We start from the raw sequence: 26,810 nt of genomic DNA, 5'->3' as shown, positions 1-26,810 counted from the left end.
CTCGGGTCGAACAGCCAGGTTTCCCACCAGACGGCCTACGGGTGGGGCTGGGCGCTCTCGCAGCTCCATGAAAAGAAGCGTATCAGGTAAGAACCACGCCCTTTTCCATAGAGCTGTCTCGGCGTCAGGTTGGGACATACAAAACTTGGCTAGTCCTGCGGGTGGGGCCCCGTCTGGTATAGAATCTCTCCTGGAACCCTGATGACCCGCTGGAAGGCATGCCCAACAGGAAAAACCCCTGGATATTGGAATGTCTCAACAAGGGGCCTAAGGAGGAGGCGGAGCTATCCGGGAGGCAGTCCCGCCAAAGAGGCCAACAGGTGTGCACTGGGACCGGGATTCAAGAAACTGGGAAGATCGACCCGTGTTGGGAATTCCCTGGGAGAACTCTGGGACAGAGAGAAGGAGGGAGCGCAGAGATCTGTGTGAGGCCGGGAGCGCAAGAAGGGACCCTGCTAGCATTGAATGGGGGTAGATGTGTTGCCGACCAGTTGCCCAGGGCAGGGTGAGGAGGACAAGAGTGCTCCTGGAGTAGGAGCCTGTTGCAAGCAGGGTTAAAGGTCGGAGTAGAGAGATAGCCTTCTGCACTCCTTCCTCTTTTTTTTTTTTTGTTATTTAAAGGACAAGCGCCTGGGGCGACTGCATTATCGAGAGCGATGGAGCGAACCTCTCCGGATCCCGGGAGGGCTTCCCTGGAAGAATTACCTCCGGACCCATCCGGCTCCGCTCGGTAGGGAGATCTATAGGGAGAGGATCGGTAGTATCTGGCAAAGGAGGAGGAATGGGAAGAACCCTGGCGAGGAGGGGGAGCCTCTGAAGTCGGACCTCCTAGAGAGGGAAGGGAGGTACTGCGCTTGTTCGGGTCTCGGCCAGGAATGGGTCGAGAACCGGTCCAAATAACTTCCCCCAGAGATGGGGGCTGTTGCTAAGCTTAGTCTTGTTTTTAACGTCCAGCTTGCCAGTGGCGGAGCCAGAGTAGACGGCGAGGCGGTAACCTGGGACGAAATGGCCCTGGTGGAGAACTTTGCCGCCTGGAAGGTGGCGTCTGCCAAAAACTTGGCGCGGCCAGGATCTTGGCAATGTCCTGGTGCGCCCTGAGATTGGCTGTGGGAACATGCTGCTTGAGCTGCTGGAGCCACTTGATGGAAGACCTGGTGAAAAAGACGCGGCAGTGGAAGCCCTGACTGCCCAAGCGTCAGAGAGGTGAGCGCGGCACAGGGCCAGTTCAGCTCGCTTGTCCTCGGGCTGGAGAGCATCGAGTGAGTCGCTGGGAGTAGAGCGGGAGCCAGGCCTACCACGGGCTCGTCCACGGGGAGGATCGAGCAAGGTGGAGAACTGCGGTTCCAGGTTAAAAAACTGCTTGTCCTGGGCGTTGGGGGAGGGGGCCCCGGGGAGGCCAGCTGCCTAGAAACCATGTCTGAGAATATGGGCGGGACAGGGATCACCTCAGTTTCCGCCACGGGCTGAGAGAAGAGAGTCGGGAGGAACCCTGCCGCCGCTGGGTTGGAGTGGGGAGGGGGTTCAGGCCCGAGGTGGTCCTGGCTTTGAACAGGAGGGACCTAAATAGGTGCGGTTTAAAGAGCCCTAGAAACGGGCTGACCTGGAGGGAGGCCCTGTCCTCCGACATGTCCCCTTCTAGGGGACCTGTTCCCGAAAAGAGTTCACTGCCTATGAGGGACCTCATGTCAAGGTCCTGCTCGTCTCCAAGAGGGAAGGGTCCCGGGTTCTTGGGCCTCCATTCCCTCCATCTCCAAAGGTAAGGTTAAGTCCTCTTGGGGAGTTGCCTGACCATGCGAGGCCGCTGATCCTAGGGCCTCGGGGGCCGCAGGCTGAGGAGCCGGACCGGCCATGAGCTGCATCTGTTGCGCTACCCTTTGCCAGATGGCCAGCTCCATAGCCTGCATTAGGTTTTCGGGTATTTCCGCCATGGGGAGAGACTCCTCCGGGCGCAGTTCTACAGCAGTGGTGGGCAAGGTGACCTCAGGGGCCTGTCCAGGCTGTGGGGAGAAGCAGAAGCAGGAGGGGGGGAGAGGAGGATGGGTGGAGGTTGATGGAACGGAAGGGTCCCGGGGCACAGAGCTTGACTCCTGAGAGCGTCTGTCAATTTCCCTTTCGAGGGCCCTATGTCGCCTGAGGCATCCCTTTGGGAAGATTTGGATGGTTCCTGTGCCTGTTTGCGCAGGTGGTGGGATTGGCCTTGGCCTTCAGAGAAGTGCCACGAGAGGTATTGTCGTCTGCCATCTGGAGAGGAGAGAAAAAGGAAAAAAATTTTCTGGTTAATGCGCAGGCGGTTAACGGGTCTGGGTACAGCCTAAGCAGAGGCTGGAACTCCCAGTGCTCGTATTGCACCCCCTTTTTTGTCAAGGCCACAGAATTGTTCTGTAACGTGTTGGGAAGTAGGGCCTAGCCGGGGGCCAATCAGCCAGAATAAACGCCAAGCTGTCCCTGCTGGGCGGCGAACCGGGAAGGGACATGGCAAGCAACTAACTCCTTAGTTGGGGAGACTTAGGCAGGATTGCAAGGTATTTGAGCAGTCCCAGGATCTGCCCAGGAGTCAGGAAACATGCGGCCTACTGGTGAGGCCTCTGATAAAACCAATGACCCTGGGGCCGCAGGCAGAAGGGAATAATGTAAGCTGAAACCAGGTCTGGATGCGGCCTACGGGAGGCCGGGAATCCCAACGCACGTTCCACGCCCCCTTTTAGTCAAAAAAATTTTTCTGTTTAAAATAGAGGTTTGATGTCAACCAGGGCCTAGCCCAGAGACCAATCAGCCAGAAGGTGAAGCGCCAGGCAGCTACCCTGCCGGACGGACCGGGAAGGGGTGGGGGGCAGAGCTGCTACTTCGCCTGCTGGGGAAAAGGCTGCAGGGCCAACGGGCCCTATTTCTGCAGGAGGCCTGTTGGTAGAATGAAAGACAGGCTGAGGCGAGGGAATCCCAGGCTGCCTAATAGTCAGTTAAGGCTGCGGCCTGTAAAGGGCCTCTAATAATGGCGGACGGCCATGCGGCCACTCCCAAGATGGCGGCCGTTCCAGGGCACACCAAGATGGCGGCCGTTCCAGGACACACCCAAGATGGCAGCCGTTCCAGGGCACACCCAAGATGGCGGCCGTTCCAGGACACACCCAAGATGGCGGCAGTTCCAGGGCACACCCAAGATGGCGGCCGTTCCAGGGCACACCAAGATGGCGGCCGTTCCCAGGGCCCACCAAGATGGCGGACGCCACAGGGGCCCAAGATGGAGGCCGCAAGTAACGGAGGCAGCCCCAGCGGTAAACTCCCAGGAAGATTAAAGCCTTTGGGAGAACCAGGGAAGCGTACCCTGGGCTAGAAGGCGTTCGCGGGGGAGAACAGCGGCTAAGGCGAGAGAGGCAGGCAGAAGCAGAAGCGGCCTCGCGTGGAGCGATTAGGCGGCAAGCGAAGCGGCGGGAGCGCTCGGCGCTCGTTTCTCCCCTTAAAAAGCGGCTCGGATATAAAAACACTCCTGGGGAGTTCAAACCTGAGTTCCTCGCTGCCTGCCGGTGATCCACGTGAAGCGATGAGAGAAGAGGCCTAGAATGCTGAACGACCGGAGCAAGGAAAAACAGCCTGTTAGCCACGAGGCTGAGCAAAAAACTGGGGAGCGCCCGAGGACCACGTGACGGTGAGGGCGTTCCTCAATTTCAAGCTCAGCCTGGAAGAGCCGAGACTGGAGCTCCTCCCAACCTGGACGCTCGAGACAGCTCTATGGAAAAAGACTCATTACATGCAAAGCAAGATAGTTCAAGCCGTGATGTGTTATAATTGAGATGATTATGGCTTACAGCTCACGAAAACCCCAAATCCACAATCTCAGAAAATTAGAATATTGTGAAAAGGTTCAATATTCTAGGCTCAAAGTGTCCCACTCTAATCAGCTAATTAAGCCATAACACCTGCAAAGGGTTCCTGAGGTCTCTCAGTCTGGTTCAGTAGGAATCACAATCATGGGAAAGACTGCTGACCTGATTGTTGTGCAGAAAGCCATCACTGACACCCTCCATAAGGAGGGAAAGCCTCAAAAGGTAATTGCAAAAGAAGTTGGATGTTCCCAAAGTGCTGTATCAAAGCACATTAATAGAAAGTTATGTGAAAGGGGAAAGTGTGGAAGAAAAAGGTGCACAAGCAGCAAGGATGACCGCGGCCTGGAGAGGATTGCCAGGAAAAGGCCATTCAAAAGTGTTGGGGACTGTCACAAGGAGTGGACGGAGGCTGGAGTCAGTTCATCAAGAGCCACCACACACAGACGGATCCTGGACATGGGCTTCAAATGTTGTATTCCTCTTGTCAAGCTGCTCCTGAAGAACAAACAACGTCAGAAGCGTCTTACCTGGGCTAAAGAAAAACAGAACTGCTCTGTTGCTCAGTGGTCCAAAGTCCTCTTTTCTGATGAGAGCAATTTTTGCATCTCATTTGGAAATCAAGGATCCAGAGTCTGGAGGAAGAATGGAGAGGCACACACTGCAAGATGCTTGAAGTCCAGTGTGAAGTTTCCACAGTCTGTCACAATTATGACACATCACGGCTTGAACTATCTTGCTTTGCATGTAATGAGTCTATCTCATATATTAGTTTCACTTTTTAAGTTGCATTACTGAAATAAATGAACTTTTGCATGATATTCTAATTTTTCGAGTTTCACCTGTATCATTCTTTACAGTCATTTGTACCTGACTCCAACTGATGGATCTTAAGAGGAAAAAGCAAGGATGATTTTGCTAGCCTGGAATCCATCCTCCCATACATGACCTTCAGGCACTTCCCAGCTATTATTTTATTATTACCGCATGCTCCTCTACATTATTACATTTCTTTGTATACTTTGAAATATATTGAATTAACAAGTGTAAAATACATTTTAACAATCTGTGCAGGCTTTGCCACAAATTACAAAAGTTTTATCAATCCCATGAAGGAATTACTTATATTGTAATTATGCATGTCTGTGTTTATTAAGAAATTGATTGCAGTGACTTTTATTTAGTTTATTTATTAAACAAATTTATATAGCTGCCCAGCTCATACATAAGTGACTCAAGGGTGGCTAACAACATTTTAAAAAATATATATATTATAAAACCGTTAAAAAAAAACCCTACACCACTCCAATGACAGAAATAAAACAATCAGTTAAGCCACTTTTAAGTTTAAAGGAACAGAAGTATTGCAAAGGATTTCAGCTTTCATTTCTATAGCAAGTTTACTACAAATCGTTAGAAAAGCTAATAGTAAGCCTGGAAATAGAAATACAGTAAATAAAGAATACATACACATAGACAGTTTTAGGAAATTGTTTTAAAATAATTTTTTCAAAGTTACCATAATTTCTTAAATACTATTGATCAGCCTGAGAGCTACTGAATACATAAGAAGACTTTGTTAGGACATAAATTACATTTGTTTTCCATCTCCTGAGGGAACATTTGACTCACCAACTTTACCAGCTCTTGCTGCTAGAAATACTCTAGACAGTTCATTTTGAAACAAGTGATGTTGTTTACATGGAGAACAGAATGCTTAAGGTAAAGGTCTGTTAATTCGTTTTTTCTTTTTCAAATTATTTAATATCTTTAATTTTTGTGGCAAAACAATATTTAATTTTCTAAAAATTGTTTTTTTAAAAAAGAATACAAATTAAAAATTCAAACTAAGAAGAAAGGAATCTACCTTATATTTTATACTTTTCAATAGTCACTAGATTATCAATGGATACATATATAAAATATGAACAATACAAGATGTTACTGTATGATATCTTGCAATAATATTCTGTTAATTCCTAATCCTATTGTTTTGGTCTTTTGTCCAGATGTAATTTTGTACAATAAGACAGCATATGAGCACATTTGAAATACAGCAACCATGCAAAGAATAAGTTATAATTAGGTCAGTGAAGAAACTGCATAAATTACATAAAAGAAATGTAATTTAAACTGGTAATTGAAATTGCTCTTTCATTATTTAAAATGGTCCTCCATCTATTTTTTATAACTCCATTAGACTAAAACAAAATAAGGATACAGCTTTCATATCAATTTCAAATTCTCTTGTCTATCCTACTTGATATAAGGCCAGGGGTGGGATTCTACCTGGTCGAACTGGTTCTATAGAACCAGTTGTTATGATTCTGTGAAGTTCAGAGAACCGGCATATCATGCCACTGGCTGGCCCCTCCCCGCCCAATCACGCCTTACCTGGTATGCGTGCCATTAAACTTGCCTGCTAAGTTGCTATTTTCCCCCAACCGGCAGCTGTTCTGCTGTGCTGATTTAGATTAGCTAGAAAGCAGGAAATCGTTGGATTTCTTGCTTTCTAGCTAATCTAAAAGCAGAGCTGAACCTTCCTTATGACTGAAGCTTTTATTTTTCAGTGCAGACTCAGCTAGTAGATATCTGAATGAATCTGTGATTCTGTGAGCAAGTCAATCTGCCTGCCTGCTTTGCCTGCTTTGGGGTAAAAGTTGCTCTTTTTTTAGAAAAAAATCAATATTTACATAAATATTTATATTTACACACAAGCCGCACCTAGCCAGTCACATAACCACCAAGCCCAGTCAGCAAGTCACACCCAGCCAGTCACATGACCACCAAGCCACACCTACAAATTAGGCCACACCCACAAAACTGGTTGTTAAGAAATTTGAATCCCACCCCTGTATAAGGCATATACATAAAGTTTAAAGGAAGTTTTAGTGTGAAATGGAAGTTACAGAATTGGAAGTATCCTGTATTATCCAGTTTTTTCTTCTCACTCCATCATGCATTCTTTAAGAAATTGATTAGTAGAAAAAAATCTGTCAGAAAGTCCTCTAGTATTTTCAAATAGGCTGTCTGTAAGAGATTTGCTGCTAGAAATCATGAAGGAACTGTACAGGTATTCCTCAGCTATTTTCAAGTCAGGCTGCAAAACATGGGAAATGTGCAGTCCTGATACCAAATTAAAGAGTACTTCCCCAGATATTTTCTCCTCTAAACATACACAGCCCTCAAGACACACCAACAGTATTCAATGCCTTTTTAAATCATGTGTAAAAAAAGCATAAATCATAGTCTTGAAATATTTACTCATTTTCCAATGGAAGAAAATGTAATTTGAATTCGCTTTAATATGTAAATCCTATTAGCTGTACTATATTTGCTCATTAATGTCGCTGTGAGCTATATATTCTCCACCCTTAGACTGGATCTGAACTGGGCAGCTCAAGTGTGCCTAGATCCCATGAAAGCAGGATAAAGAACACGTTTCCTTCTTCTCCCCAATGACTCATCTATCCATTTACCTCCATAAGCCCTGACAGTCAATGTCTTTACAAAAGAAAAGAAAAAAATATGACAATGTCCTCACTAGATTTGTAGGAATTAGGATTTTTAAGACTCTAAGGTAGCGTAGTTTTAAATTATACAGCAACAAATGTCTTTTTTTAAACATATACCATACATAACAAAGGTAGCAAACTAAATATATCCATTCCTTTAGAACTGGTGTTTTAGAGCTACTGACACAAAGGCTCCATGTTCTTCACTGAAGAATTTTCTCCTGCCATTTTAAGCCATGTCACTGACAGTGTATCAGGCAAAGTTCAGTGAGATAAGCAGCCAATATGAGGAGGCTTCATGTTACAATTCTACTAGAGAGGGTATCACTTCTTGATGAAAACACATTTCCTTGTTCTTCTGAAAAGGCACCAAATTTTGTTTGATATAAAAGGCTCCCCATCATTTGTAATTCAGATTTACTAAAATTTAGTAAAATAAATTAATGGTTTAAAATCTTGTTTATAACTAGGATTTCACTGCAGAACCCTGCTGCCCGTAAGCTGACTAAGCCAGTAGCTTACTTACAAGCATTTATACATGTTTATATGTGTGTGTGTGTTTAGAAATACTGTATATACTAATATAAACACGGAATTAATATAGATGCCATGAAAGGTACATTTGTATAACCCTGGATTCACTGCTGTAAAGACAAGAAAAAGTTAACATAGTTAACACACAAGACAAAAGAATGGGAGCACCTTCCAACATAACAATTTTGTATTCAGCTATGTATGTATGATGTGTGGGCCAAGCTAGCCTAGCAATGTAAGTCCCTGTCTTTGCTTATCTTTCCTCAGCTGCCTCTCTCCATTTGCGGTAGCTACAAACATGGAGAATGTTCTCCAGTTAAGTATAATGGATACTTAAAACAACAACAACAACAACAACAACAAAATCTCTGGAGACGATTTGAATGGATTCCCTTCAAATTGGGCAAAAATCCAGGGAAAGTTGAATAGTTTTAAAGCTGTGCCTTATTATGCTGCAGTAAATTGCTGTGTAAAGTGGGTTTAAAATATTAGACAGGCTGGACTCCATCCAAAAAAGAAGGTGCCAACAGGACCAGGAAAATACTTCAGGAAAGAACAAAGATGTCCTTGATCTAAGTGTGGTTCTTTTGAGTTTTGGTGATAGGACATAATGGCAGTTGACATTAAGTCAAATGAAAATTGCAGAAAGCTGATTAAGACTGCTTTCTTATACATAAAGCTAACTCATAACTGGTTTGTATGTTTTGCTTAGTATGGCATGTAACACCCCCTTCCCCGTGATAGGGTACAGTAACCAGTCATAGAATCTTGTTCATACATTACAGTAACCCAAGCAAGTTTTTGCCGAAGCAACTAAAAAATTCAGCACTTGAATGATAAGCAGCCACAGGCATAGCTCTACCAAAGACATCTAAAGTAGTGTGAAAAACATATTTTTCCAGGCACCTGCTGTTCTCCTGTGGCCTTCACCCCTTATCTAGTGCAGCCATCTTGTTGTGAGATCTGCACAATATTCTCCAGATCCAGAAACTAAGCAAAAGGAGGCAAAGTATTAGAGAACAAGATGGGAAATTCCACCAGAGGAGGGAGGGTTGTTGGTACTACATTCAGTTATAAGTAACAGCATATTAGTGTGACATTAGGATATAATTTTTGTCTCAGGAGAGCCACTCCTTTCTCCCCCTGTTCTCTGGCACATACACACCAAGTTAATAATTTCTCAGCTTCATTTAACTCATTGGGGTTCTTATCAAAGAGAGCACAAAGTCCAAGGGCAAGGACTCAGCCAATCCACATCATCTTTGTAGGGAAGCAATAATTTACCCAGAATCCTTTTAGCTGCAGAAGCTCAGAAGCAGTGAAACTTTCCAATAAAGCTGACATTTATTAAAAAGCAAAGGCAGTTCTAAGAGTGTAATACTTGGGACATTCAGATACACAGATCAATAAATGCTCACAATGTTGATCCTGTTCAAAAGGGAAGAAAAACAATGACTGCTTTTAATATTACTCTGTGGAATCTCTGTTTATGAAGAAGAATCTTACAGATGTAGTTTTTCATCCCTATCCCAGAATTATCATACCTTACTAAACCTTATCAGTGTGATCTACAAGCAACATGAAATATATAGTCTTTCTATTATTATCAATCTCATTGTTCAAAGTGCAACTGCAAAGGAGTGCTGCACACACAACTTCCTAAGGAATGTGCATTCAGATAGATCTGAAATACAATGAAGGTATACAAGAATGCCCACTGTACAGGGTTCAACCACTTCTTTGCAATCCAATAACATAAAGAAAATATTATGGATGCATGCTGTGGTTATTTTAACAGTTCCTGGGAGCAGCCTTTCATTTCTATTCTTATTAAGTATGAGTAAGTCAGGGAAAATAAGGGAGGATTGAAGAAAAAGGATGCCGCCTTCTTTAACGGGGAAAGGAGCCAGATTTACTGCATAACTATTAAAAGCTTTTGTGTGCAAAATAACAGTGTATGTGGATATATTTAATCACACTATTAAAATAAATTGCAGAAATGTAGCTTTTGGTGCTAATTAATCTGGATTGCTAAGGGAGGAGTCACAGGTGTGCATCTCAAAGCGGTTGCTCTACACATCAAAGGTTGAGAGTGGGCATCCATAACAAATCTAATAAATTAAAGTCAATCTTACAAAGGACTAAAGATGTTTCCCATCCAAGGTCATGATGCTCTAAATTGCTACTCAAAATTGACCAGTACTGTATGTGTCCATGCTGGCAACTTTCCTATCTACAGAGTAGCAGTTTTTTGTTTTTGGTTGTTGCTTTGTTTTTTATGATAAACCCTGATGATGCTAACACTATCAGAGCAAATATGGCCATGCATGTTTCAATTTTCTGCAGTTACTGTGATTGTGCTTGCTCAGATACCCTTCCTCAACCTGGGTGTCTCCAGACATGTTAAGCTTTAATTTCTATTAATTCTACAATGAATTGAAGCAGGGATCCCCAAAAAGTACTCACAGGTTCCCACAGACACATGAAGAAGGCTACAGGAAGGCATAAAGAAGCTTAATAGTAAAAGATAGTCTCTATATAGTGTGTAATGCAGGTTAACAATCATTGATGTTTTGCTGTATTGTTTTTACACTGGAGCAAATAAAAACTGTGTTGGCCTTTCTTTAAAAAAAAATCCAAATCTTAGGAGGACATAAGGCTTTTCACCTTATTTGGTCTCCCATAATTATCTTGGCATGAGTTGTTGGTACTGTACAGCAGGGGTCCCCAACCACCGGGCCCAGGACTGGTACTGGTCCGTGGATCATTTTCTACCAGGCCACCGGTTTGCTGGGCGCCACCATCTTGTTTCGATGAGAAAGTGCTTCCGGGTGAGCTTTTCCGGTTGGAAAGCGGTGTTTGGGTCCTGAAGGAATCCTCGTGCCTTAGTTTCATCGAAGGGGGGGGGGCGGCTTCGAACAAAGAGCCGTCCCGATGGCGGAGGAAATCAAAAAAGCACAAAAAAGGTACAAAGGAGGAGTTGAAGGTGGTGGGGAGAAGCGGGGGACAGCTGGCTGGCCGGTCGTTCGGCTCGCCTTGCCTTGTCATGCGTGCTGATGCCGGTACCAGGCTGCGGATCATTTTGTGATGCTGGTACCGGGCCGTGGCACAAAAAAGGTTGGGGGCCACTGCTGTACAGTACCCAGAATATGACAGACATATGCAAAAGATAGATACTCAAGTATATTTAACATCAGTTATTGATAAATCAAGTGCTTATGGTCACAGAACACCTACACCAAAACATGCACCATTGTAAATGAATTATTTTGCTCCTCAAAAGAATCAGCATTTATCATGTAACTGAAACATACACTTCTACAATAGTTATTTGCATCTGTTTACACTAGAATTTGAATCTACTCTTTCTGAAATAATAAAAGGGAAGGGAAAGGAATTGTTTTCTCAGCTAATTAGCACAACAGATTCTAGGTGTATCCATTGAGCAGAAATCCGCTACTTATAACTTAATATGGCCAGTTCATGTCCAGAGGATTTTAAGAAAGAGGTGCAAAGATAAGTCTCCTAGGAATCTAAGACTGCATCCATTGAAAAAGTCAAGAGTTCAGGTGTACAGTAGAATTACAGTTGCAGTAGTTTTCTCTATAAGTGATGGAATATTGCAACATCATAATATTAATAAAAAGAACCACACAAGTAATTGCCTCTTGGATAATGCAATACAAATAAGAACCCCTTTTGGATCAAAAGCAGCATCTTACAACCTGCCAGCAGATTAGAAAAATCCTTTTGTTTGTAAGGTAACATCCCTGTAAGGGGCATGATACAATTCATTTTTTGCTAGATTTGAGAGGCTTTAAAGGTAGATGAGATTTTTTTTGCTTGAAAAAATGGGAGCTTTGCCCTCCCATTCCTACCCTTAAAATTTAGTTGAAATCCCCAACTTAAGCAAAAATTCATGTTGCTCAAAACCATGATTTTAATCTATCATCAAATTTACAACCTGTTCCAGGAGTTGCAAATGCTTACACTCACTCATTGAGCTACAAAATCCCCCTTTTCCTGTACTAAAAATAGGGACACAACTGGATACTATATTGTAAGAGTCATTACATATAAGATTTGAATCCAGTCCCATGCACTTCTTGCTTTCATTTATATCTCATCTATTTCTAAGGAGTGCAGAAATGTGTACATGGATTAACTCCTTATTTTATCCTCACAACAATTCAGGAAGGAACAAGAAAGGTTCTCATCTGAAACTCCAGAAAGTAGCCATTCAATATAGAAAACACTAAGCCAGAGGAGACATGTTTTTGTGCTTTCTATTTTACACCGCACATGTTCTGTTTCCCTTGGCTGTTATGCAACAGTGTTCACATGAATTGGGTCATATTCATCTTGCCTCAAATGTAGATACAGAAATTAGACATGAGGGTCAAATGCAGCCTTGATTTATTTCTAACCAATATTTTGGAAGCAGAACATTTATTTGAGCAAATTCTGTTTGCGATTAGATGATTTAGATACCTAACCTTAGTGGACACACATGCTGTTATAGAGAGGTATGTAGAATTCCTCCATCTTTATCAGAAGATTCTCCAACTTAAGACCAATGATTAAGGTCTAGGGACATTTAAGAGCAACAGATCCAGGCAAAATAACAAAGTGTTTCTGGGGAGAAGTCACAATTAACGAATTGCAACCTTAAGATCAATTGAATTGAGTAGTATCCCATGTAAACTTGATGTGCGACATTGCATTTCTCTGAATTGAGTAGGATCAGAAAATAGATGCTGTAATGGTTTTGGTTGTGGCTGGAAGTTTGAGAAATAAAAAAGCAACTTCTAGAATTTGCTCACTGACTCACACTGAGGAAATCAATGGAAATTAATCATCAGAAATTCACAATCATGAGTAAACAAAGAGAGGGAAAGATCTAATTAAGAATCAATAATGTATTCAATGCCTCTCTCTACACAATCCTACATTTTTGTAATTAATACATCTGTGCAATGAATCCCAAGAATAGTTTGCTCTCCTTCCAAATCTAGCAGACCAAACACCATCATGCAGCTTTGGCTTAGAAGGCCCAGTCTCTCACCTCTTGTTAAAACAATTGCTCTTTAGTCTTCTGAGAATTTAGATACTGGATGGAGGCCTCTGTTATTCTCCTACATACCAGTTCACCAGTAAGTCACCAGAAATGAAATAGAACCAGTCAATCAGCCTTGCTGCTTCACCAGAGAAGTGCTATATGCTGCTTTCACTTACCTGTTCGGACCCAGTGCATCTTGACTGTGGCAACTTCCAAGTCTCACACCAACTATGAATTGATATCCAGTTCTAGCATCACCTTGGATTGTTTTGCTTCTCCAACCTGATCTAGTCACTGCCTTTTAAGATTTCCTATTTTTTATTTAAGAGTCAAGGAGGAAGGCTGTCAGGGAGGGAGACTGCCACCTCCCGACAGCATCCCACTCTGATTAGGCACATACTGGGATTTGGGTTGCAAAGGGATTATTGAGAAGGGGCAGTCATGTGCTTGTACTGTACCAGGTTCCACAAGACCCCTCTGTCACAGAATTCCGATATAAACAAAGTATTTGCAGGAAGCTTCTTAACTTACTGATAAATCACCAGCCAGAACTAAAAATAAGAGACCATCCTACATGCCACCAAAGTCTCACAAGTAGGAACCTAAGTCCCAAAATAAATTCTTGGGGCATTTCAATAAGTGTTCAGTAAAACAAAAGTTCTTATCCATATACTCAACTGCTATATCTATGGAGGAATTTTGAACCCACTGAGAAGTATCACTGGGCTAAAAGAAGCAAAACACCCAGAGCTCGGTCAACCTGCTGCTATGGCTTGCAATCTCAGCCCTAAAAACTTGTACAAAGGAACAATTCGTAAGATTTTTCTTCTCTAAGGTCAAATGAAGATGGGATCTGTCAACAGTGCACCACAGAAACAAATCATTAAATCCTCTGCTCTGAAATAGTACAAATGAAGCAAACAAAATGTTAAAAAGTTATGATATTTATGTAGTTAGTTACCAAGCACGTATAAATTATATTAAAGTAGCCAAAATATCTTTATAACCCCCAAGGCATGCCACAACTTTTGAGCACCCCTAATGTTTAGAAATTGAAAGTTGAGCAATTTGACATGCCCCAATTACATTCCTCCTAAATGGCCTTGAGCCTGAAAGAAGCATTTAACCAAAAAGAATCTAACAGTGTTGCACAGAAATAGGACCTTCTTCTTACAAATGATCTTGTACTGATTCATACCACTGGTTATCAGTAGAAATGGGCGAGACAAATTTTCAGTACAGGCAGTCCTGGACTTACCACGACCACAACTGAGCCCAACATTTCTCTTGCTAAGCAAAGCGGTTTTTGACTGAGTTTTGCTCTATTTGACAAACTTTTTGCCACATATGTTAAGTGAATTACTGCTGTTTGTTAATTGAAGCATGCGGTCCTTAAGCGAATCTGACCTCCCTCATTGATTTTGCTTTGTCAGAAGCTGACAGAGAAGGTTACAAATGATCGCATGACCTTGGGACACTCGCAACAATCATGAATATACGCCAGTTGCCAAATGCCCAAATTTTGATCATGTGAACAGTCTGAAGTGCAAAAAAACGGTAATAAGTCCCTTTTTTTCAGTGCCATTGTAACTTCGAACGCTCACTAAACAAATGGTTGTAAATGGAGGACATCCTGTACTGCGATCACTTGAATCGTGTTCAAGGGATCAGTGTCAGGTTTCAACCAAATGCTAATGGTAGAAATAAAAGGATTTGTTCAACTAAGGACAGGTTCTGAGGAAATGCGGTATAAATAAACTGTGGTCACAGGCAACAAGAGTGAATACTGTATGCATTAATGGACCCCCCCCATTGACCATTCAAATTAGTTACTTTTAAGTTTCAGTATAATCAGCACTGGTCCATGATGCAAAAAGATCAGAATTGTTCACAAGGGGATTAGAAGCCAAAAAGCTACTTGCTATGTAAGCTGCAAGTCACAGCTGGCAGTAAGGGGTCAGAATCCGGGATGCAGTCCATAAAATAAAGCAAGATCGGAAGACTGCAGGGCAGAAAATGAAACTCCTAAAGCAATGTCATTTCATCATTCATTTAAAGACACCTGAGCTGTTAAGGGGAGACATTGACAATCCGGTCTGTTTTAAGAGTTGGGAACCCTTAAGAAGATGCATTGTGCATTACCTACAGAAATCCTTCAACTCACTTTTAGTGTTATAATTGGTTTCCTTGTCAAGCCCTAGAGTGATCTATTATTAGCAATCAATCCTTTATTACAGTCATAGATTGTAATAGTTGAGGCACTTTCCAAGAGCTTAATCCTTCTGATCTGCATTTTAAGATACACACAACTGATAAAAAAGAGTGATTTGAAAAGTTACTAAGTCGCTGCCTTAGTTTCCCTTTCATGCTTTGTCAAACTCTTTCCTAAAATCACCTTAAAGCAGATCTATTCCTCAAAGCAATTATGAAACAAAGAAGCTGGGTGGGGTTTTTCTTTTGCTAGTTTGGATGTGTGCTTCTTCCTCTGTATTATATTTCACAGATCTATCTCCTATTCTGGCTCCAGAACATCACCCTCAAAGGCACATGCTGACATCTTATAATCAATGGGCATTTCCTGGACATAAAAGAAAATCATACACATTAAAAAAAATTATAATCTGTTCAATTAAGTAAATCTCAAAATTCATGCATAATTTTTCAACAATGTAAAACAATGTCACAGCCAAAATATTAGCCTTTAAATTCAGCCAAAATATTGAATTGAGAAAGGTGTGTCGAATTCAGAATCTATGTACATCTTTGCTTCAAATCTGATCAGAATGAAATGAGATTCCTTTCTGATCAGATGAAATGAGTTTCCTTTTCTTCACTTAGGCTTGTAAATTGAAGCTTCTCTGCCAAAGTCAACTAAGAATGATTCTAATTATATTATTTTAACAGAACGAACATATAAATCTATTGTTTCCAATGGTCTTTCAAGCCTGTAAATGGATAATTCTAGCCCTAGAGTATTTTTTTAAATTTTTTATTTTTTTTATTTTATTGGGTTTGTCAATTGCTTAGAAGATAATAAGTATAAGTAAAAACATAGTTATGAATACATGGATACATATAAGAAAAATAAAACAATAGGACAGGGACGGTAGGCACATTGGTGCGCTTATGCACGCCCCCTACAGACCTCTTAGGAAAGGGGTGAGGTCAACAGTAGAAAGTCTAAGGTGAAAGTTCTTGGGGTTTGGGGAAGAAACCACAGAGTCAGGTAGAGTATTTCAGACATTGACCACTCTGCTGCTGAAGTCGTATTTCCTGCAATCAAGTTTGGTGCGATTAACCTTGAATTTATATCTATTGTTTGTTCTTGTGTTGTTATGGTTGAAGCTGAAGTATTCATTGACAGGTAGGACATTGCAATGTATGATTTTATATACTATACTTAGATCGGACCAAAGGCGGCGTAGTTCTAGGTTTTCTAGGTCTAGAATTTTGAGTCTGGTGGCATAAGGTATTCTGCAATGAGTAGAGCAGTGGAGAACTCTTCTTGTGAAATATTTCTGGACTTTCTCAACTGTATTAATATCAGATATGTAATGTGGGTTCCAGACTGATGAGCTGTATTCGAGTATTGGTCTAGCAAATGTTTTGTGTGCTCTAGTTAGTAGTGTAATATTACCAGAGAAAAAGCTACGTAAGATTAGGTTAACAACTCTTAACGCCTTTTTGGCAATGTAGTTACAGTGGGCTCTAGCACTTAGATTATTAGAGATGAGAACTCCGAGATCCTTTACAGAGCTTGGATCATCAACAAGATCTTGACTATTCAGCTTGTATTTTATTTTCTGATATATATTTTTTTTCCAGTATGTAAGACAGAGCATGTATTTGTTGAGATTTGAAGTTGCCATTTGATTGACCATTCTGATACATAGTCAAGGTCTTTTTGAAGGGTAGCAGTATTGTCTGTGGTGTTGAATAGCTTTACATTGTCAGCAAAGAGAACTCAATTGCTCTTAATATGATCACAGAGGTCAAAAAAAGGGCTTCTAGCATGGAGGAGGAGGAGGAACAGATCAAGATCCTGTGGAACTTGCAGATCCAAACAGACAGACATTTGGCCCACAACACGCCTGACATCACTATTGTGGAAAAGAAAAAAGTCTAGATCATTGACATTGCAATATCAGATGATGCACGAATTGAAGAGAAACAGTGAGAAAAAAATAACAAAATATTGTGATATGCAAGTTGAAGTTGAGTGATTGTAAAGGAAAAAATCAATGGTTGTAGTAGTTTGTATTAGTAATAGGAGCTCTTGGAGCAATACCCAAAGAGTTACCTAGATACATGGAAATTTTAAACTTATTAAACCTGAATATTCTGACTGCAAAAGCCCACCTTCCTCAGAACTGCCTATATACTCAGACGTTACCCTTAACAGCTCTTAAGTCTTTGGTTAGGACTTGAACTGTAAAGTTTTTACTAGTCCCAGACTGTGAATCAAATTGAAGATTTAAGTTTTAAATAATAATAATAAATTCATTGACATTTTGCAATGCACTTTGGGGAGGAAACATCTGTCCTGAGGTGGTTGTAGCTGGAGCTGGTACATTCCAACACCTCTCTGCCTGCTCTGACTGATGAAACTGCTTGGAAGAAACGTCTCAAACTAACAATGACAATTAGTCCAATTGCAATGACTCAACTTTCAGACAACTCTACACAGATGACTGAGAAACTTCATAAACATACTGTGAAGGCCAATATATCTATATCACAATAGATAATCAGAGAGAGAGATATGAAAACAGCAGTGTGGATTAGATGATGTCATCCTCAATATCTCCCCTACTCATACATAATCTTATTCCATGAATGGAGCAGGGTGGTAGTATACCATAATCAAAATAGCATATGAAAGCTTTCCTGAGATACTGAGGAAACGGTCTAGTGGTTAAGGCACCAAGCTAGAAAACAGGAGACCATTAGCTCTTGTCTTGCCTTAGCCACGAAAGCCAGCTGGGTGACCCTTGGGCCAGTCAATCTCTCTCTCAGTCCAACCTACCTCACAAGGTTGTTGTTGAAGAAATGAAGAGGAAGGTGTGGTAGATATGTTTGTCCCCTTTAGTTATTTGTAAAAATAAATAAAGGTGGGATACAAATAAATAAAATAAAGTAAAAATAAAAATAAAAATAACTGGTATGCTTGTTGTAATTATTATTATTAAAAAAATATTCAATTACCTCTACCAATAAACTCACTGGGCTCTTCCTTCACATTTTGGTCACATAACCCATAGTGAAAGCTTATCCGTATCAGAGACTTTTAGAGCCTCATGGCTGAAACTACAGAAAAGGTATAGAAGAACACCTGAGCAAGAAAGCCCAGCATATCAACCCAGGCATTTTACCTGTTTTACATTCTGCAATCATACCGTGAAGTGTTCAGCCACTCAACTGGGTGTCCAACTCAGTTCCTTTTTGTTGAAGTAGATAATTTCAATCTTTATTAGACCACCTTAAACTAAACTTTTTACTTGTATAAACTTCAGATTTAAAAAAAAAATTCAATTCTGTCTCTTTTGTTTTCACTTTTAAAGTATCTGCCTCCACCGCCAACTTCTATTAAAGTTTTCAGAGAGTTGCCAACCCACCCTTCCCACTCCCCGTGCACCATTTATTCTCCCTTTTAAGCTACTCTGCACATCTTTCCCAATGTACATTCTTTAACAAGCTCTTATCTCATAAATTAGGGAAGAGAGATCCCAAATAGCTAAGCTCTGTTGTAACTGTTTCCCTTGTGTGAGTGTTAGATGGAAAGGAAGGTAGGGTTACCAGCAGATGCCAGCCAAGGGTCAGACGCTTCTCCTCTGACACTCCCCCCCAATACTCCCCAATTTTTCTTTGATATAAAATACAAACCCTCTATGTAAACACTCTCTCGAAACATGGCAGAGGAAAAATATTCTTACTTGCTTCGTGAAATCTTTAATAATGCAACTTTTTTTTTTTACTTTCACAAACATACTTTATTTTGTGGTTCTTTTCATCTTGAGAGAATTTAGGCTCTAAACTACTTTAGCAAGTAGTATCTTAGCAAATACGACCCAAACATTCAATAGCCTGCAATAGAGAAGCAATGGGTAGCATGGTCTTTCAATATCCTAATATGCACAAAGAATAGTTTCCCACAGAAAATTCAAAAATCAGAGGATCTGAAACAAACTTTTTGTTTTTTACGCCATGCTTAAAAGCAAAAGACAAAGGTACATCCCACATGAGCTGTTCCATCCTATTATACGCTATTCCAATATATTTACTGCTCAGGCAATTTCTTGGCTTCCATGTTTTCAATTCCCATTTTCATCCTGTTTTGCCATTTCTGCTGGAACAAACTCTAGCAAGCTTAACTGTGAAATCTTTTGTCAGAAAGGATAGGAGTATTTATTCAAAGTTTTATGACGTGTGTTTAGTACTTATTCTTTAATGTTTAGAAATGTTTCTAGCAACAATTCAGTAAGAATAAAACATCAGGGATTTATTTAATTTACATTCTGTAATAAAAACATAAAAAGAAATTAAAAACAAAATGGAAGCAGTGCAGCACTTGCCTTTCATAAATGAGTCAGATCCCAGAAGTGAAGTGGAATTTGTTTACAGAATCTGTAGCTTTGGGGATTGAATATATTCAGTATTGAAAATATTCAGTTGCTGCAACATCTCGAAAACTGATAGAAACCTTTACCTTAACATTTGGTCTACCAAATGTTTAGCTTTTAAACAGCATATAGGAATGCCATTCTCTTTGAATATTATCACTTTCAAGGATGGGGGGAAAGATGCTAATGTTAATAATGTTGCAAAAAGTTCTTAAGTTTGAATGTCCACATTTGTTTCTTTAAATCAAGACTAATAGAATCAGAATACCTCAGCAAGTGTTATCTTCCAGATGTCTGTCATCACTTATTATGGGAACTGAAATTCAACCATTTTTAGAAAGCTGCACATTGCCCATCCCATTTCTAAATTTATGTGCACTGTATACATTAGACTTTTCTATTTAAAATTTAGAATTCTCTCCAAAACTCTTAAAGAAGTACTAGATATCTTTTTGCCCATCCATCTAAATAATTTGTTCCCCATAATATATGCCAGAAATGTTTGATCATCAGTTTTTAAAGGGTACCTGGATATAGAAAATATGCTTAAAAATTAAATAGTATAGAATGAACAGATCTGTTTAACTCAGAATTTGTTGTAACAAAGGCAAATCATTGTGAACAGACTGAATACCTGAAATTATTTCTACCTATTGTAACTTGAGAGAAATTCACTATTAATGAAAATAAGTTTTCTTTTTTAAAAAAAAAAGACCTATAAGTACATAACATGCAACTAGTTTCAAATCACCAGAATATTTTCTGTATGCAGCCTCTGGCTGGTCTTGAAAGTTTGACACCAAGAGTAGCAATGAAGATGAAACCCATAGGAAAGTAATAACCAAGAGTTGAAAGAAAGCTCAGGAATCCATTGTAGCAATATGGATTCTTCAAAAACATGAAGTGATAAAGTAGAAGCTACTTGGACCAGTAGCTTGCTGTCTTCCTCAGATTCTCAGCAGAGAAAGAGATTATTCTCTCCTCATTTCAATGGCATTTGTTATGGAAACAACAGTACTGTAGACATCGATGTCTTTTAGATGGATATATTCGTCTTTCATAATTAGTTATTTCTATAGCACAGAAGAATGCATCATTCCATACAATGCAATTCCCTCCTGATAAATGCTGGAGATAATTATAAATTTTAGGGGGAAATCAACTTTTTAAGTAGCTCACAATAACTTGCCAGAATGTGGAGAACGGGATTTGTTCTATATTTTTAAAAAGCCAAATAAATATTAAATTAAAAAATACTGTATTCAAACTGAAATATTAGAAGATGGATAACACTATTTTTGGCCAGTCAATTAGTAGTTTATCACCTTATAATCACAGAACTGGAAAGATCTTGTAGATTACCTAATCCAACTCCTCCTTGATGTGTAATCTATAATACACAATAAAATTACCACTATTTAATACCTTCCACAAAGAAAAGCCTTACAAGTAGAACAAAGAAAAGGAAACATATCAGTCAAATTGTATCTTGCTAAGGAAATAGACATATTCAATTATCTTTGTTTGCTCTACATGTTGGAAAAAACTAGTCAACTTTGTTTGCTTAAGCGATTGTAGTTACTTTTCCGTTTGTAATCCCAATTTCCTTTAAAAGATTGTCAAAAATCTCTGCAAATCAAATATTCATGCCAGATTCTAATTAAAGCTGAAAACTGTTCTTGCAAACTCAAATTTAAATATCACTCAAGACGATCAAATCTTCAGCAAATCACCAATTCACAGATCACATTTAGAGCAGGAGTGCTTCCCTGTATTTGCCTTAAATATGTCTGTCCAATTACTGAAAGGAGAACGGGATAAATGCATGAATTTGCAAGGCAGCTAGCTCATCGTCTTTCTAAATGGAAAGACATCACATGACTGAGTAAACTCAAACAGTAAATAAAAGCGGGCGAAATACATAAAGGGGACCTACTGATAATTTTTTCATTATTTCAACTTGGAAAAGTTCGAGAAGATGACAGCATAATGGGAGAATGCTACATTGTCCAATCTTGAAAGGCAATCCTTATACTACAATAACTAATTGTGAATAAGCCCATCCTAGAAGTTTTATCCACAGTGACAGGTGGAAAACTGCAAACTGTTCCTGACTTTATTTATAAAACCACACAATTTTAAGGCCATGATGCAGTTTAAAAATCTGAGCTCTGATTTGCAGGTAATTGCTTTATCTGCTAATATATACGGTAGGTCATTATAACTGAAGAGTAAGAGTGGTATAAAGTTGGGTTTTAATTGAGAGTTGTCATTTGTGCATTTTTTTCTTCCAAATTAATTCAGAATAATTTCACAATTCACCTCAGTCTGGACTTTGATCATAAATTTTGTACACAGAAAATCAAAGTGATGAGAAATTATTCCGAATGTTCTTATTTTAAAAACAATCAGGAACATCCTATAAAAAACAAAGAGAAGGAAATGAAGAATCTAGGGAAACAGGATGATAATCCATATCAACAGTGTCTTTTTCACAACTATTTCTTTCTGCTCTCATCTAACAATCCCCAAACAAAAAACACTCTAAACAGAATTACCTTGTTTTCCAAAGCTACCAACCTAGAAATTTGTACACTCTAAGGGAAAATAAAACAAATCAATGACTTGCAGGAGCTAAATAAGTCCTACTTCTCATAGTAACAAACAACAACCATCTCATTTTCACTTAATAACTTTGGACAAAGTTATTAACTTTGGACAATACTCCATCAAGCATACACACTAGGACTGTAGTCAGATACTCAGGAGTAAGCCAGGAGGAATTGAAAAGATTTAGAATTTCAAATAAACAAGTATAAATGTACACTTAGAACAGTGGGACAGATATAATATTGCCAACATGCCAAAACTTTTACATTTTCATCTCAGGAAAAAAACAACTTATACCTGATGAAGTTCAACAGCAGTGCAATAAGATATATAGTACAGTTATAGTATGGTTATAGTATCAATTTTTTCCTTATTTAAAATAGTAAATTAGCCATTACCGTAATCATGATCCACTTAACTGTCAAAACCCAAAATCAAAGTTTCTTTTTTTTTTCTCTTTTGAGCAAAAAATCTAAAAGCAGTTTCCAAGTGGAAACCACGGCATTTGTTTCCCTAGTTAATGCAGTTAACTTTGCCATCTCTGTCAGTTCCATCATCTTTTCAATCCATTCCTCCATTGTGGGAATTAACGCTTCTTTCCATTTTTGAGCATTTAGGATTCATGCTACAGAAAATATATATAATAACAACATTCCAATTTTTCCCATCTATTTATCCAATAGTACTTAAAAAAACCCTTTCTGATTTCCACTGTAAATCCATTTCAAGGATCTGAATTAAAACATGGATCTGTTCCCTACATTCCTTTGCCTGATCAGACATCCAACATATATGATTAAAAAACACCTTCCTTACAGTTACATATTCAGCAAATATTCAAAACAATTTTGTACATTTTAGACAATTCATTTAGTGTTAAATACCACCAGTCCACCATTTTATAAAAATTCTCTTTAAGATTATAATTCAATGTATATTTCAATCCATTGGTCTACAATTTTTCCCATTGGTCCAACAGTATAGTATAGCCAAAATTTCTTCTCCATTAAATCACACAAAACTTAACATATTCACTTCCTAAATTTAATCTCAGCAGTATTGTATATATGTTAGCTATAAGGTGTTCATCATTAGTGCACTACAATTGGCAAAATGATTTTTAACAGCTTCAAAACCAGATAGTTTCTCATCTGCAGTAACGCTTTCTTTCAATTATAAATAGAAATATAAGACCAGTGGCTTGTATGTTCTTCTAATTCCAAGTCTGGGGATACTTTTAAGCAATTCTACACCACATAAGTATGAGTAGATTTGCATTAGAGGGCAAGGAGTTGGATTTGGATTTGATTGACTGGTGTCTTACAATATTGTTAATTATGATGTTATATTTTTAGCTAATCATTACTATTTTGTTGTAATATTTTACCACCTCTGCTCAAGTCACACTTGAGCATAGGCAGCAAACAATTGTATACAAAAAACATTAACTTGTAAACAATTGGATTCAAAAAATATAAGTTCCAAACAATTGGATACAAAGAACCTAAGTTGAAAGATATTAGATGTGATTTGTTTGATCTGCAAACAATACTTTTTTCAGTTTATTACCATTTCTACAAACTGCTCTAGCTCATTTGCCACATCATCACTACATGAGGAAGTTGACAAGAAAAGAAGTAGTGAGGAGGAATGTAAACTATTATCACATCCTGGATTTATTACGTGATATAGCCAGTCCACAATTAAAGTATGCAGGAAATGACTTAAAAATTATTCACATAGGATGCCACTTTGGAATACCTTCCCCCCCACATCTTGCTATTTATTCATCAATAAAGTGGTTTGGTTTGAAGTGCTAATTTTTGATATTTCTGAAATGGAATCAAGATCAGTGAAATAAGTCATATCTTCCCTGAATACACAAATACAAAAATGCTGCTAAGAAAATATGGTTTATAGCACCTTACAAAGGAAAAAAAATCATAGGAGAATTTGGGAACTATTAAGAGGAAAATAAATAAAGATAAGAACTATAGTAGAGCAAATCTTGAAACACAACACAAACACACAAAAGTAACTTAAAGAGACAAAGTTCTTTAAAAAATCAGTAAGAACACGCTGACTTAATTAAAGATAAGTTTTTATTAAGTGCATAATGACATTTATCACCCTGCAGGGGGTTGTTAGTTTTTCAAGGAGTAAAATAATACATTCTCCCTCTGGGGCTAAAAGCAATTTGTCGGTAAGGAAATTTCAATAAAGAAAACAATACAAGAATCAGACTCTCCTCTTTTGACTTATTTTCCCAAAAGTATTGAGATTCCTGTAACTATATTAAAATCATATTCCTATATGTACATTAAAATAAAACCAAATCGCCATATATTAGGTAATTTAAACATTAAGCACTCAAAAGAACACGTAACTGATCTTCCTTATGAATAAGTTTATACAATATTTTTCAGGTGTTGCGGCTTTTTAAAGATTAAAAAAAATTAAAATATCAGAAAAGCTACAGCAATATTCTTATGCCATAATGTATTAATAGTGTATTGATACTGAAGGTGCTACAAGACTCGTTATTTTTGCTCCCAGAATTAATGTTTAAAAATGTCTGCTCATATTTTATGAGTATGCATAAAATGTGAATGAAACAGATGTTTCTTTTGTGTATCTCAGAGAGGCAGAACTGGCTGCAAGGTCCATTTATGATCTGTGGCAGTCACAGGCTTGCCACAACACAACAGGTACAATGTGCTATGAGAAAAGGATCAAATCTCTGGATTTTTCTGGGTATCTTGGGTCCAATCCAATTTAAAGTTCTACAATAAAAAGATAATATCCATCACAGAATATTATGAAGTCATGGTAACAAAATGGAAACCATCTAGGAAAAACTGCCTACAGGCCTTTGCCATGTTGAATAGGACACACAGCGTGACAGGAAAGGAATCCTCATTAGTATATAATCTTTTACAGAAGATTAAGGGACTTCTCAAAGCCAAGTAAGGACTGGATAACGTTGACATGTGACAAGTGACCTGAGACTCACTTGAAAATGTGGGATTTTAGAATGAATATAGGAGCGATATGCTGCAAAAGGGAATTCTGCCAGCGGGTTATGTATTACAGGAAACAGTAAAAGGTAACTTTGCACTGTGGGATTCTATTCCGACACGGGTTCTCTAACCAATTATTAACAATTAGATGCATCCAGGACAACATAATAAAAGATTCTAGAAATTTAAAGAAAGATGGTGGAAGGAACACACAACCACTTTGCTCTACAGTTTATTACTGATTTTAAGTATTGTGAATTTTGGAAACGTTTGTTTTCCAGCGGTTTTATACCTGTGTGGCTCGTATCTTTGTTAGTTCCGCCGTGGCCCTCCAACTTTTCATCTGCAAGTTGGACACGGAACCACCATGCGTTATTAACAAGACCAACAAGCCAGCTCAGGATCGCTCGTAACACATGACCCTTATCAGACTCGTAACGTGAGGCGAGCTTGGAGTGGCAGAAAAAAGTAAATAAATAAATAAAAAGAACCGAGGCGTGCAGTTTGTGGATACGAGAGGGGGTTAGGGGTAGCGGGGGAGGAAAGAGAACCGTTCAAAGCCGCCCGTGAGGCGGAGTTGGCGGTAGTATCTGGATCCCCCTTCTGACATCGAGCCCTCCTGGTGCTGCTTCGACGCCGTTTCAGCCTCTAGGACGAATGTCAGTCTCAATCCCCTTCTCGCAGCTCCCCTTCGCGCAAAACCACTCGCTTCTACTTTTGCCACCACACACCTGCGGCGCCCGTCGCGACGCGCGTTCCCCGAGGCGGCGGGGCCGGCGTCCTCACGTGCCGCTAATCCCCCCCCAAAGCCAAGAGCAGCGGAGAAAGAAACCGGGCTGGCTTCGCCCTCCTCCCCGCCCTGCGCAAACGTGCCGGGGCTTGGCGCTCGCTTTTACCTTCGAAGAAGCGCTGCAGAGCCTCGGTCTCGTCCACCACTTCCATAGCTGGGCCATGCACCAAGCGGTCGGGCTAGTCGCCGAGGCCGCACAGGGGCATCCCCCGGGCCAGGGCGCCTCGAGCGCGCAACACCGGCGGCGCGCGCCCCGGAGCCCTTGTCGCCCTGGGACTTCGTGCTCGGCTCCCCGGACTCTGGCCTCGAGCTGGGGCGTGCCTCCGTCGCCTGAGCAGAAGCCACACGCTTTCCTCCGGGGGGCGATTGGCTCCCGGGCTCCCCAGCCGGCACTTCACGGCGGCCTTTCCCCCCCCCCACCCCAAACCACACCGCCGCTTGGCACTCAACTTCTGCGGACGCTCCGGCTTCTCCCCTCACGCCCTCCTCGCCTCTTTTTCTCCGCCTTCTCCTCCTCCCGCCTCCACTGCTCCTGCTCTCTGCTGGCCAGAGCGGGCACGACGCGAACGGCTGCCTGGGAGTCGCAGCCGTTCCTGCCTTGCCCTGCCTGCCATTTGTCTTAGTGTAGTGGTGAACAGAATAACAGGAGTTGGAAGGGGCATTGGAGGTCTTCTAGTCCAACCCTCTCCTCAAGCAGGAGACTCTATACTAGTCCAGACAAGTGGCTGTCCAGTCTCTTCTTCAAAGCCTCCAGTGATACACACAACAGTGATACACCTGCAACTTCTGAAGGCAAGCTGTTCCCCTGGTTGATTGCTGTCACCCTTAGGAAATTTATCCTTAT

General features: G+C 40.3%; 1 protein-coding gene across 5 annotated transcripts in view; it reads right to left on the bottom strand.

Moving 5' to 3' along the window:
* Positions 1 to 26,428, bottom strand: part of MYRF (myelin regulatory factor) — a 109,530-nt gene extending 83,102 nt beyond the window's left edge. For 4 of the 5 annotated variants that reach the window (XM_087920849.1, XM_087920852.1, XM_087920851.1 and 1 more), the window contains exon 1: positions 26,073 to 26,428. In XM_087920849.1, the coding sequence (XP_087776975.1) occupies positions 26,073 to 26,118 (46 nt within the window). In that variant the 5' untranslated portion in view covers positions 26,119 to 26,428. Of the gene's footprint in view, positions 1 to 13,102; positions 13,206 to 26,072 lie in introns of those variants that run through there. The other variant, XM_087920850.1, reaches the window with a different exon arrangement.
* Positions 26,429 to 26,810: the final 382 nt, after the last annotated feature.

The sequence above is a fragment of the Pseudonaja textilis genome, chromosome 1, assembly GCF_049901715.1.
Source record: "Pseudonaja textilis isolate UNSWEBS1 chromosome 1, rPseTex1.2, whole genome shotgun sequence".
NCBI lineage: Eukaryota > Metazoa > Chordata > Lepidosauria > Squamata > Elapidae > Pseudonaja > Pseudonaja textilis.
Note: the sequence above shows the minus strand (reverse complement) of the source record. Positions and strands in the feature narration are given on the sequence as shown.